The 14,978-nt window shown below is 19.5% G+C and overlaps 1 protein-coding gene across 4 annotated transcripts in view; it reads right to left on the bottom strand.

Annotated features, from left to right (window-relative positions):
* Positions 1-8,395: 8,395 nt before the first annotated feature.
* The window catches only part of LOC129614763 (discoidin domain-containing receptor 2-like), a 156,532-nt gene continuing 149,949 nt past the window's right edge, over positions 8,396-14,978 (bottom strand). The window contains exons 14-16 of one of the 4 annotated variants that reach the window (XM_055529621.1): positions 11,271-11,430; positions 11,050-11,199; positions 8,396-8,987 (exon numbers count right to left, since the gene is read on the bottom strand). In XM_055529621.1, coding sequence (XP_055385596.1) covers positions 8,793-8,987; positions 11,050-11,199; positions 11,271-11,430 — 505 coding nt within the window. In that variant the 3' untranslated portion in view covers positions 8,396-8,792. The remainder of the gene's footprint in view (positions 8,988-11,049; positions 11,200-11,270; positions 11,431-14,978) is intronic. The other 3 variants (XM_055529630.1, XM_055529612.1, XM_055529639.1) reach the window with 3 other exon arrangements.

Raw genomic sequence — 14,978 nt, 5'->3', positions numbered from 1 at the left:
AGTAATTTTTTTTTTTAATTCCTATGTATGTGCATATATATATATGTATATAATATATACATACATATATATGTATAGTTTTTTTCAAATTATGTGTAATTTATCGTTGCAATAGACATTTTATGATATGATTTTTATTTCCATTTTTTTTTTTCATTTTATCAATTTTTTAATTTTATAAAATTTTTACTCTATTTTTTTTTTCTCTCAAAAATATTTAATTTTCGCATATTTTGTCACTTTTAATTTCACATTTTATGTTTTGTGTTTTTTTTTTATTTTACTCTATTTTTGACATTTTTAAATTATTTTAACATTTGGCTTTTAAATTTTATTTTTCTTTTAATTATTTTGTATAAATAATTTTCTATTTCTATTAATTAATTTTTCATTTTTATATTGAAACAAAAATATATGTATGTATGTATGTAGTTTTAATTCTTAGGTTTGTGTTCTTACTAGGGATTTTGTGTGTGTATTTTTATTCTCTTTGTTTTTTTTTTTGAGCATTAAAAAGTTAAATTGTATTGGGAGAAAAGGTAATTTCATATTTTTTAATTTGTTTATTAGTATTATTTGTAAATTCATTATAACCTTTATGTAATTATAGCACAAAATTTGGGAAAATATTAAAACTTTTCAAATTTTTATTCGGAGAGGAATTTGCAATTTCAACTGAGTGAAATGCGGAAAAAGAGCAACAACAACTATAGAGACTGGTTACAGAAACATATTTGTATGACAACTTGTAAGACAACTTGAGATTATTTTATTAAAAAACAATATGGTCTGTACCGCTGAACCATTGTCAATAATTCAAAATATGTATATTTAAGAAAAATTCATTTTTAAGTGTTGGAATTAATATATTTTCTTCGTTGCAGCATCATTTTATATTATTAGAATGAGCAACGCATATGTAGATAAAACGTAAAAAAATTTGACATATACTAATTGACAATGTCAACAGAATTGTAAATTTTAAAAATTTGTGTAAATATAAATTAAAAATTTTTATAATTACATTAAGGTTAAATTCCAATTAAAAATAATATAAGAAGTTGTATATGTATATGTAGAATTGAAAATCATCGAATGAACCTGTAAATTGTTTAGAAATTGTTTGGAAATTTTTTCGTACAGCGAAATGTATATTTATTTTTGATTTTCTATTATTTTTTTACAAGTTTGAAATTATTTTTTTTTTTTGAAGCATTCTTAATAAAATTTTATTTATAGAAATACATATATTAAAATATTGTTTAAGATTTTTTTTTTAGAATTCATCGGTGGTGCATCATTAAGAGAAAAAAACAATATATCAAATTTGGAAGTGACATACTATTATTAAAATAACAATTAAAAGGAACATACATAATTGTTATGGGCAGTGATATAAGAATTTAGGAAATTTTATATAAGCATTATAAGAAGAATAAAAATTTTTTTAAACAAATTAGTTTATCAAAAAAGAAAATTATTTTGACACGTCAATCTTGTTTATTTTATAACATGTGGTAAACGCAGCAAAAATTTACAGAAATTAATACAACAACGCAATTACTGAGTGATAATTATCGTAAAAGTTCGATATTAATACTGTAAACATACATTATTCATATCGAACCGATTCATACAAATGATTCGTGTCTATAATAAAATATTTTAAACGTTTACGATAAATATCAATCAGTTATTCGACACTCATAATAAGCCAAAAATTTTTGTTGACTGCAAAGAAAGTCAATGACAAAAATCATCTATACATGAACGTCAAATTGTTGACGATTTATGAAAAGTACTAAACTTTATCAGTTGTTCTATTATAATAGTTGTTGTCATACCAATTTTACTCAATTAATAAAAAATTAAAAATAACTAAATGCTTACTTTTTGTTTTTTGCTTTCAAACTTGATAAAATTAAAATAAATTTTTTTTTTTTATTTTATTATTTTGGTTTTTTTTGTCTTTTTTGGTTTTATTCATTAAATTTTTATTTTAAATTTTTTTTTTCATATCAATTATTTTTTTTTTGTTTAAATTATAAATTAGAGACAACACGTTAAATAGCGGTTGTGTGAAAAGGCACAAGGGGAAATTTGTTTTCTTTTTTTTAATTTTATTATAGGGAAAGTTTAGAATTTATGTATTTTGTTTTTTTTTATTATATTTTATCATTTATATATAATTATAATTTTATCTTTTAATATAAAAGAAATATTTTTTTTTTTGAAAATAAAACTATTGTTAAAATGTATATTCAGTAATAGAAGAAGAAGAGAATTAATAGAAATGAAAGAAAGAAATATCGGATTTTAAGAAATTTTGTATATACGAGCACTGATAGGAAGATCAAAGTTGCAATATGATTAATTAAAATTGATAAAAATGAAAATTTTTAAATTCAAAATACAAGAAAACTATTTTATAAATGTAAAAAATGTTTTACAAAAGCAGAAATAGAGAGTACATTCTGAATTTGTTAATATGAATAAATTATTAAAACTCTGTTATATCCTATATAGAACCTCGCTTGTTAACAAGCCTATAATAATAGCTGATAACACAATGTAAGCTCTGTTAAAGCATGAAAAGAGGGAATTTTGTTTTCCTGAAGATATAGAAAATAGAAAAAATAATAAAATTATTAAATATATTTTATATATTTTTGTAGTATAATAAAATTTTTTTTCCTAAAATTAATTAGCTTTGCAACAATGTTTTTCCTTTTTATATTATCATACTTATACGTTAAAATTTCGCTCAAATCATTAATACATATATTAAAAAAAAACGTTTAATCGTTGTAATACAATTTTCTTTTTAATTTAATTTTTTCTAAATTTCTAAAATTATTATTTTCTATTTTTTTACCGAATATTATTTATATATGGATATTTTAAAATATTTCATTATAATAAGTAATTTATTTAATATTTTATAATAATTGACATTAAATCAATAATTTTGACTATATTTATATATATATATATATATATAAGATTGAAATAAATAGATGATAATAAATTAAATATGAAAATTACTCGAAATTAAATCATAAGACAATGTAAAAATGATTGCAATTTAATTAAAATATTTGTAGTTAATGCAAAACTCTAAAAAATTATTTTCAAATTTCAAGTCAAGTTCGAAAATGTTTCATTTATCAAATACGTTTGGATTGCAGAACACCAAAATTAATTTTCACATAAATGGGCCGAAATCGGACTACTGAACATAGACTATGGTTATATTAAATAATTGCAGTTCAATCTTTATTCATTTATTAATTTGAATTTTTCTATATTAAACTGCCATTGTAAATTTTTAACAATAATAATAATAATAATAATAATATAATTATAAATTATAGCAAGTTTAATATAACTAATATTAATCAATTAAAATATAATGTATATATAGAATATTCAAATTTTTAAAATATTTTTATTTAATATATTAATTATATATTGTATATATAAATTAAATGTGGTATATAGAAGATGAAATAATTTTCAAATTACAATTAAATTTAAAATTTTATTATATAATATTAAAATAAATCGAATTGTATAGTATGTATATTAGTATACATACATATATTTCGTATATAAATATAAATTTACATATACGTATGTATATATATTTTTTTAGAAAGTTTCTTTTAATTATTTTAATTAATTTTGTTTTATATTATTTTTTTTTTGTTTTTAAAATCGGTTTAATTAATTCATATTTTTCTCATTTCTTATTGTCAAATTATTTATACAATTGTATAGTTTTTTTCTTTTTTTTTTTTATTTAAAGGAGAAGGATTTATATTTTTCGTTTTTTTTTTTAATTTTTAAGATAATATAGTTTTTCAATAAAAAATAAAATTATAAATTTTTATATTCGTATTTTATTTTATTATTGTATATATATGTAATTTAATATTTATATAATTTGTTATTTATAAGAGTAAATTAGTATTAATTTAAAATTAAATTATTTTATTATTAATAATAATTTATAATTGATTATTTTAGAAAAATATACAGTTACAATAGTCTTAATTATAATTTTTTTTTTAACAAGTAAACATCATTTAATTTAATTATTTATTAATATATTATGTATTATTTATGTATATGTATATAATTATATAGTTAGTAGTGATGGTATTTAGAATTACTTCGTTATAAATATTTACAAAATTATATATTATATATATATATATATTATATATATATATATTAAATGACATAACATAAGATTTATATTATAACACAATATAAAAAAAGGCATTACCTTGTGTATTTTTATTACCAGATTATAAGACAACAAAAGAAAAACAGAAATTAAAATTAATTAAATTAAATATTTAATAATACCTTTCTTAGCTGGAAACCTTAACAGTTCCAAATAAGTAAGTAAAAGGATTTTATGAATTAAAGGTAATTTCTTATTTTATTCCAATCGGAAAAAAGTCTGCAAAAGTAAAATATGCAATTGTATTTAATTGTTTGAAAAATTTTTAAATAATAAAATTTAGAACTTTCAGAATTCATTTCTTAATTATCGAAAATTCTCAATTATTATTGGTACTTACATTACAATTAAATAAATTTCAATATGTCAATAATATTTGATAAAAATTCTGTAAATTAATAAATCTAAAAATGTAGAAAATCGAAAATTATTGGAATAAAATTCAAATTTCTTGAAAATTAAATAAACTCAAAATCAAAATAAATAAAATAAAACCCAAATGAATTAAAAATTAAATATTTATTTATAGTTTTCTTATTGTTAAATTAAAAAATATTAAACTTTAAATTAAAAAAAAAATCAAAATTTTAATATATAATATTCTGTACAAAATTGTTTGTTATATGTTTTATGAGAAGATAATTTTTAATTACTTGTAAAAATTAATATAAAAAAAATTATAAATGGAGAACATAATTATTAAGAAGATTACATTTTACATACATATTATTATTTTTACAATTACAACATTAATGAAATTTTATATTTCTATATTTGTAATTTATTATTAGTTTGATTTTATACATTTTGTTTATTTTTAATACAATATTAGTTTGTGATAGTTAATTATTACATGAATTCGATATTTTTTTTTTATTATTCTAACATATTTTATATAATTTATTATATAAAATACATATTATTATAATTAAAAATTTAATATTAATAATTAATTTTTTTTTTTCTTTTATTAAAAATTCGAGTTTTTGTGTATAAAGAAAAAAAAATGATTTAAAACTTATCAATTTTTGTAAAATTTAATTTCAAGTACTTTTATTTTTTGTTTACTTTTATTTTCATATTTAAAAATATTTGCATTATTTCGCAGATATTTAATCTAAAATATCTATTATATATTAGGATATCATTATAAATAATTTCATTAAAATTTTATTTTTAAATTAAAGAAATGTGATAAAATAAATCTCGAGTAATATATGCTGTAGAAATGAATACTTTTATAGAAATAGTGTAAAATTTACATTGTAAAATTAAAAAAAATTCTTTGAATAATTGAATTGTAAAATTTTAAATAAATTTTCTTTATATAAAGAAAGAATTTGAACAACTTTAATATTATTAAATTGAATAAACTACATAGTTGAGTTTGCTAATATAAAAGCATGCCAAAATAATATTAAAAAAATTAAAAATGAAAAGTTGGCGTTGCAGCAAATAAATTTTTATTAATTATGTATACAAAATGTGAGCATGTAATATAGTATTAAATTGCATTATTTTGTTATATAATATATTACATTTGTATTATTGTTTTTGTTTTGAAAAAATAGGATTGAAATGCATTGCAGTCTATTCGTAATTATTTTACATATATAATATAAATTCTAGTATAATTCAATAATCATATGCATATATAACAATTATTTTATTCATATGCTAAAAATTATTATATTATTTTTATATTAAAATAAATGGTATATATAATTGTACTATTAATGTACAATTATATATACCATTTATTATAGTAATATTATATAGGTACATTAATTATAAATTGTATTATATTATATACAAGTAGAGTATTTATATAACATACTACATTTACAACTCATCATACATATTACTGCTTTTATCATTATCATAAATAAGTGAATAAAAGGAAAATTGAATGAAAGACAATGTACAATAATCCACAATAATAATATAAAACGATAAATAATAAGTAGTAATATTAAAAATCCGAAAATTTTTAGAATTAAAATTCGAATTATAGTTTAAGAAATTACAACAATGTAATAACTAGAAAATGGAAAAACTCTAAAACACCTAAGTAGTTATTACTTTTTAAGTTCTATTTAAAATGCAAAAATTTTTGCAGTATATTTTATTAATTAAAGTAAATGAAGTGCTAAAAAACAAATTTTTAGAGTTTTCCAACAGAAGCAATTGGTACAAACTTCTGTATTGTTTAGACCTAAAATACAATTAGCAGTTGATATAACATTGTGTTATAAAAGAAGAAGATATTTTAAATTATGAGAAGTGTATAATTCGTATAATTTTTAAAAAAGAATAATAAGAATTAAAAATAATTAAAATAAAGTTAACAAAAAATTCATGTATTGAAAATTATAAATTCTGTATTTTCTTCTTCAGTATTACCTTTTATATTGATAAATTTTAAAATTCTATTATCTTTTTTTTTATATTTTTTTATAATAGTAAATAATATTTATAGGTATATATTTATTATTAATATACGATAGGTTCTTTTTATTTTATGGATTTACATTTTAATTTTTATGCAAATTTACATTGTTAATATCTACAAAAATCAATTATTTTCCTTTCATTTTATACTTATATCTCAGTTTTTTTTATTATAACTAACTTTTATACATAAATATAAGTATGTATGAATTTATGTACATAAAAATTATAATATTTTTATTTAATATACAATTAGTTAATGCTTTTTTTTTATTTCTATTTTCAGTTTTTTCAACTCAATTAATCTTGTAATATTTTCAAATTTATGTTTTTTTCTACTAAAATGTTCGTCCTTTTTTTTCGACTGTAACAATTATTTCCATGTTTGTGTAATTATTTTTTATTATCCATTTTTTTGCAATTTAAATTGTCATATGAAATTTGTATTGTTTTCACATAAAATCATATTTTTGTTTATGTTGAATAATATTTTTTGTTTGTTTTGTAATTTTGCGATGATTTTTTTAATTGAATATTTTATTTTATTAGTATGTTTGATTTTCTTGTTTCATTTTATTTTTTGTAGTTATTATTTGATTTTTAATTAATTTTCGTTCTATATATATAAAATTCTCTTTGGTGTAAATTATTATTATTATTTATGTTTGTTTAATAATTATAATTTATTTTCTTTTTTTTAAAAACAAAAATCAATTTTAGATTCGTACCGATGTTTAATTTTTCGTGATATTATTTTTTAATGTTTATTTATTTATTTCATTTTCATTTGCTTTACATTTAATATTTTAATTAATTAGTAACTCATATTTTATTATTATTCATTATTTTGAGTTTAAATTTATTTTTTTTTTCGGTTTTTATGGCGTGTCTTTTCAACGACCTTATTATTTTTTGCTCGTAGACTCTTCATATATCTCCATTTTAATAACATATTTCGTGTTTAATATGATAGCCCATTTGTTTTGTATTTCGAAGAAATTGAAAAATTAATATTAGAATTGAAAATCGGAATATGAAACATGGGCTAATATTCTTATAATGTATATAACAGTTATTTTCTTATTTAAATTTTTTATATATTTGTTTTAAATTATTTAATTGATATTGGTTCTACAATTATATAGTACTACAATATTATAATTGTGTTAAATTTTATTACAATATAACTATATAAGAGTTAAAATAAATTAAAGTAAATATAAAATGATTTTTTTGTTTTAGTGAGAACTTCATTTAATTAACTTATGTAAATAAAATTATTTCTCAAAATTTTCCAAGGTTTAAAAATAAAATTTTTTGTTTAATTACTATAATTAAATGTATAATAATATAAATAATTGTTTTATTAATTTATAACATTATAAATTTATTTAATAGTAGGTATGTATTACAATAATTTTTCGTATATATTATTCGGTATAATACCTGATTTTTTTTCTATATGATGTAAAAAAATACATTTTTTTTGTGTTCTCTTTTTAATAATGCTTATATATATATAAATATTGTTGTAATAGTATAGAGTATATTATTATATAATAATATATAATAATTTACATAATGTATAATTTACATAATATTTTAAATGTTTATATAGTCAGTAGATATAGGCAGTTTGAATTCATAATAAATATTTTGTTTTTTTTTATGTTCTATTAAAAATTATATTGTAAAATTTTATAATGCATTTTATTCTGGTAATGACACAACATTGATGGAATGATTTTTTTTTAAATTTTATGCAAAATGGTGTTTATTATATAATATAAATATAAAAATTTATATTTGCACTTTAATGAAATTGTTTTTTTTCGGTATTATATGCATACTTTACCTACATTTACATTATATGTATACTTATATATTATGTTATATTATTAAACAAAACATTAAAAATTTCCTTTTTTTTGCTGTATTTTCTCATTATTATTAATATTAAAAAAATAAAATCTGATGAATTTTTTTTAATACATAATTATAAAATTTATATACATGTAGTACTTTTATTATGGTATGTTGTTATATTATTATGATCATTTAAATGGGATATTGAAGAGTGATGTGGTAGTCAATAAATAGATGATGATGATGTTATACCATTATTAATATTATTACCAATAATTGGTTGAAAACCCAAATTTTTTCGTTGCAAAAATAAATGTATTTCACGAAAGTTTGGACGATTTTGTTCATTTCTTTGCCAACATTCACACATTAAATCATAAATTTCACGTGGGCAATTTAATGGCATTGGTAGTAGCACCTGAAAAAGAAAAAGGAAAAAAAAATTAAATTAAGAAAAAAATTTCAATATAATTAAAAATTTTTATTTATATATTTTTAATGTTTTTAAGTATGCGTTGTAATATCGAAAAAAGATATAATCCCTAATAACCGAATAAAATGTAAATACATAGGGTGTTTCGTATAAGGTTGCAGATTATTTGAGAGATAATTCTTTGATCAATTTCCAGAAAAATTGATAGATGCAGACATACTCGTTTGTGAGCTTCAGCCTGTTGAGAAAAATCGGTTTTAGATTTTTCATTTATGTAAATAAATCATTTATGTAAATAAATAGTAATAACTTCGGAGTTGTCCAACATATGGTAATCACTAGACAATTGTTTTCAAGATAATGTGATAGTACTTTATTGTTGTTCTTACAATCAATTATATCTGGCTTTTAAATTTCAAGAAAAAGCTACTTAAGGCGAGAATTTTGGATTTTTTTTTTAAAAACACAAAATTTTTCGGACTTTTTTGTTATTATTTTTTTTTAATGCGCTACAATGAGATGTAAAAATCCTCCATACAATATTTTCTTCAGTCTCTCATAATTTTGCAAACTTATGCCAAACACCCTGTATATCCATGTTTAACACCTGAAATATATGCAATTATTATATAATATATTTTCCCATTCATGTAAAATTAATTAAAAATTAATAAGAATAAATTAAATTATATAATAGACAAATTGTATAAAAAAATATATGTTGGAAAAGAATTCTGTTTTTTTGCAACATAAAAATCCAACCTTGTTTTCTTTTCTGGTATATGAAATTTTTTCATACTTAATTTTGAGTATTATAGAAAACAAAAACTATACGTGGATATAATTGATAAATTGAAATGTTATGTCTAGAAATAAAAGTAATTAAAATTATAATTGAGTTTCATTTAAAAAAAAAATTAAAAATTTTCCTATAAATATATGTATTTAAGTATTTAAACATTAAATATTCTTTCTACAATGACATAGCCCTTATTTAATTTTAAAACTTTTATACAAAATGTATATGTGCATTATACAATTAATTTAATAAATTGTTACTAAGGATCATAATAATAGTATCGGTAAACTTATTAAAAATATTATTATTATGCGCCCTATTGGATTTAATATGCAGTAATTTGTAAAAAAAAAAATATTTAATGTATCCGAGTTTTTATTATATGAAATTATAAAATATGAATTATGTAATAGCATGTAAAAATACAACAATTACAATGTATGTAGTAGAAAATTATAATAGTAATTAGTAATTACATAAAATGTTTATTGGAATTAATTGTTATATATTGTAGTTAGTCGTTTTCTGATCTTAATTAATGAAATTAATTTGGAAAATTAATCATAATTATGCAAGGCGAATATTATATAATTAATATTAACTATAATTAGCATTGGAAGCAATTATTTTAATTGGAAAGTAATTATTACAATTATTAAAAATCAATATATTAGTGGAAAAGGAAGGAATTATTTTTAAGAACTTGCAATTTTTTGCCAAACTATTAAAATTAAATTGCTAGTTTGTTTGGTACTTGCTATTCAAATTTGAAAAATAATCAGCTTTGTTTTTTTTATGAAGACCTATAAAATACTATTAATATATCAAATTATCTGCTAAAAAATTTAAAGGATTCTACAATAAAACTGATTTTGTAGACTATTGTAGTTGTAAAAGAAAAATCTTTCTATTTGTCTAATTTGTTCCTTTTTCATTTCAGAAATTTTTTTTTTTCAACAATTCAGCACAGTTTTTTTTTATGAAAAACTAATTAATCAAATTTTTTGCATTTAATTTTAATAATTTTAGAAAATGGCGGATTAAACCAAATGCTGCTGTTTTTCAGATTTGAACATAAAGAACTTAAATATTGTATAGGACTTAAATGTTTCAAGTTCATGCAAATCAATTCTAATCCCAATAATGTAAGTATCTACAACAAAAAAAATTAATTATTTGTTTTACAAAAAAAAAAAGTACAATTTTTTCCAATTTTTCAATAACAAAAACTTTATAAATGAAACTTACATGTTTTTTGTCATCTTGATAAAAATGTCCTATATTTTCAATAACTTTTTCATCAGATAAATTTTCATATGGTTGTTCTCTTGCAAATGTTAATATTTCCCATAATGTAACAGCAAATGACCAAACATCTGATTTTGATGTATATTTACCCTATTTAGAATGAAAATTTTTATAATTTAATTAAAATTTTCAATTTCAAAAGAAAATTAAATAAATATTACCAATAAAACACTTTCCCATGCCATCCATCTAATTGGCATTGGTAGGGATTGTCTTCCTGTACCTTCTAGTTGGCAATAATCTGCAGAATATGCAGCACGATTTATCACAGTTCCAATTGAACAAACTTTGACCTCAAGTTGTGGTCCAATTATGCAACTTCTGTTAAATTATTAAAAAAAAGAAAAAAAAATTTTGAATTAAATGTAAAAAAGTGCAATGAATTTGTCTGAACATGAAAATTTTTATGTATAGCATGAGGTTTTTCGTTTTTTAATTTTTTTTTTCATTAAACAAAAAAAAAAGTAGTTATAAATACCAATAAAAGGCCGTTATGTTTATTGTTACATGAATAGCAAAAAAAAAAAATATTGAATTTAATTTGTTTTTATAATTTCCTGTTCTTTTTTTCTCCTGAATTCAATTTACACAACAGCAGAAGTGGAGTATATGCAGTTATCGCACGTCAGTAGATCATAGATAATGTATAGTAACCAAATATTTATAAATTTTGTTTTAAATTTCGTGGACGATTAAAAGTTTTTGCAACTTACTGAAAGAACTTTTATAATTAATATTTAAAGTTTTAATTTAAAGGTAATATGTATGTGCCGTATCAATATGTGTAGGCGCATGAGGCAATAAGGGCCGTTTTTAATTATGCGGGGTTCTGCTGCTATCGGGAGTTTGCAATTAAGATTAATTGAAGTTCCGAAATTTGTAAGAGGCGTAGATATAACGATTATTTTGGGGAGAAGTATGAATTGCAAAAAATTTCTTACACTGAGTTCGGAAGATTTGGAGGTTCTCTTGTCTACCGTTTTTTTTTTCATGAGAATAAAAATTGTGCCTAATCCTTATCGTCGTAATTCAATTTTTATACAGAATCTTCTATGATGAAACAGTGTACATCCAGATATGCCGGCAACTTTGATTGGATTTACATTTTTTTTATAAATATATATATGTATGAACACTATATGGGCATATCGAACATGTTAAGTTACAAGTATATTTTATATAATTTTACATCAGATACCTGAATTAAATTATGTACTTGTTTTCTCGTTCTCGGTTTTTTCATTGTTATTTTTTTGTACTCGATACAACCCTTCTCCAAAATAAAAAAAAAGAAACTGTTATACTGACTATATATACATATTATAAATATGCATGTATTAAAGGGTTTGGGAATGTGAGGTTTTATAATGTAAAATGGCGCTCGAAAAACAAAAAAAAACAAACAAATGAGGAAGCAGAGGGGGATGAGGAGAAAATGTTTTCTTTTTTTTGTAAATAAATGTCATAAATATTATTACTTGTACTCGAAATTAATGATTAAAAATGTTTCCAGACAAATTTTTTTGTTTTTTTGAACCAAATTGAAATTGACTCTACATAATACATTTTATTTATGTATGTGAATTTTTTATATGTATGTACAGTTGTACAGCACATGCATTTATTATTGTAAAGGTAAACTTTTATAATATGTTTTTCAAAATTTTAGTCATATTATTGTCATGGGAGAAATGAAATTCCAAAAAAATAACAAAAGAAAAAAAATTAAATTTTTGTGTTATTTTAAAATTAAAAAATGTTCATGCACGTAGGTAGATATATATATATATATATATATATGCATGGTACATACATACCTGCATATTATATTATATTTTTCATTTGGATTGTAATAATATAAATGTATGTATGTACATAGTATAAATAAGGACAATGATACATGAAAAAAAAATATATTTAATTTCATAAATACACAAAAAGTTCTGCAGACAGACATGAAGGATTTAAATAATTCATAATACATAATTCGGAAACACAACAACTACATTTATTGTTATACTACCGATATACATTGTTATATTTCATATAGGTACCTTATGTATATGAATATGTATGTATAGGCATTTTATACAATTTTATTTGTAAAAAATTATAGAAATGATATAAAAAAAATTAAATTACATGTTGAATATAAATTAATTACATTCTTATATACATACATATTTTATCTACTTATTAATAACCATCCGGAAGTGTATGATTACAAAAAATTACTGCGCTTATTTATATAATATTGATGAAATATTCGGATGGTCAGTGAAAATTATATTATTTTTGTATGTATGTATAATTTTATATAAAAGAGAAATTAATATTCATAACAAATTTATAGCAATTTTATGTCAATTTAAGTTATAAGTATCGGCATACATACGTTACATATAAATATAGAAATTGTCATAATTGATGCAATTTTAATTTTTTTTTTTTTAAGTCAAATATAAAAATTTTCATAATTTTTGAAAAATAAATTCAATTTAATTTTTTATTAAAAAAAAAAAAAAAATCGCATTATTTCCAACGGATGTGTGTTGATATTCTGACAGAATAAATTTGTTATTTATGGAAATTTTGTTAAAGTTTTTGGTATTTGAATATTAATGCGTCATAGAATGTAGACATGAAAATATATAATAAAAATTCTCTCTTATAAAACGATTCTCAATATGTACGATGTGAATTTGAGATTAACGGTACTTTCTTTGAACGTCATTGGCAAACAATTTTGCAAAATGTCGAGAATTTCAATATTTCTATACTATCGTCGTTAATTTGGTTACTAACGCAAGTAATTGTCTTTTTTTAAAAATCTTTTTTTACATTTATTCATGTGTTATTGCATTTACAAAAACCAATTATAAAAAGATGATTGTTAGATGTAGAAAACGAAAATAGCTATAATAAAAAAAATAACAACCTTAACATGACAAAACATCACTTGACAAGAGTTGCCTTATTCGTATATGATTGTCATTTGTAAATGAAGCTGATAGATGTAATTGATATGGATCGTCGGATTGATGATGTTCTGGAAAAGTACCGAAATTATTTATTTTAAACGCCTTATACTTAAATGAGGGGATTTTTGAAGACTCCTTTCAAAAAGTTTTCAAAACATCATTATAAAAAAATAAATAAAAACTTCAGTTCCAGAAGAGATACTCTATTTGCGCTTATTGTGTTCCTACTTATACACATTTTGTGCGTTACATGTGACGGCACTTTTCGAAACGTTATTTTGAGAACTAGTTTACTTAATAATTGAGTAGATAGATAATAAAATATAATTTTTAAATAATAATTTAAGTAGATAAGTAGATTTGAGTTGATTTTATATCGAATTATTTAAGCAGTATTAATATTTTATACATAAGTTATAACTATCGATCACCAGGTACACGTATCTTTTATTCGAATTTAATCAGAATTTTCGGCTGAAAACATATTAAAAATCATCAAATTAAAAAAAAATCAAAATTAATACTATTTTTTGTGCCTTTTTGAGCAATTTAAAATAAATTTACATATAGAAATTCGGTACGGTTTACTTATGTTTGTACTATATTCAAAAATTTATTCTTTAAGAATATTCATGAAAGGATTAATTCCAAATAGAATTTCATTGTTTTTTCTCTGTTTTTTAATTGATTCGTTATTTTTTGCACCTTTATTGAATATAGAGTGTCATAGAATGTAATATTAACAATTTATTTTTTTTTTATTTTCATTATTATTTTTTTAATTGAGAAAATGTAATGATGTAAAAATAATCCTTAATCCTTGTACATAGCCGTCATTCATGTATGCAATAGTACAAATTCATTTTTTTTTTAATAATTTTTTTTCCA

The sequence above is a fragment of the Condylostylus longicornis genome, unplaced genomic scaffold, assembly GCF_029603195.1.
Source record: "Condylostylus longicornis isolate FDR11 unplaced genomic scaffold, ASM2960319v2 ptg000005l, whole genome shotgun sequence".
NCBI classification, from domain to species: Eukaryota; Metazoa; Arthropoda; class Insecta; order Diptera; family Dolichopodidae; genus Condylostylus; species Condylostylus longicornis.
This window is presented reverse-complemented; position numbering and strand designations above follow the sequence as displayed.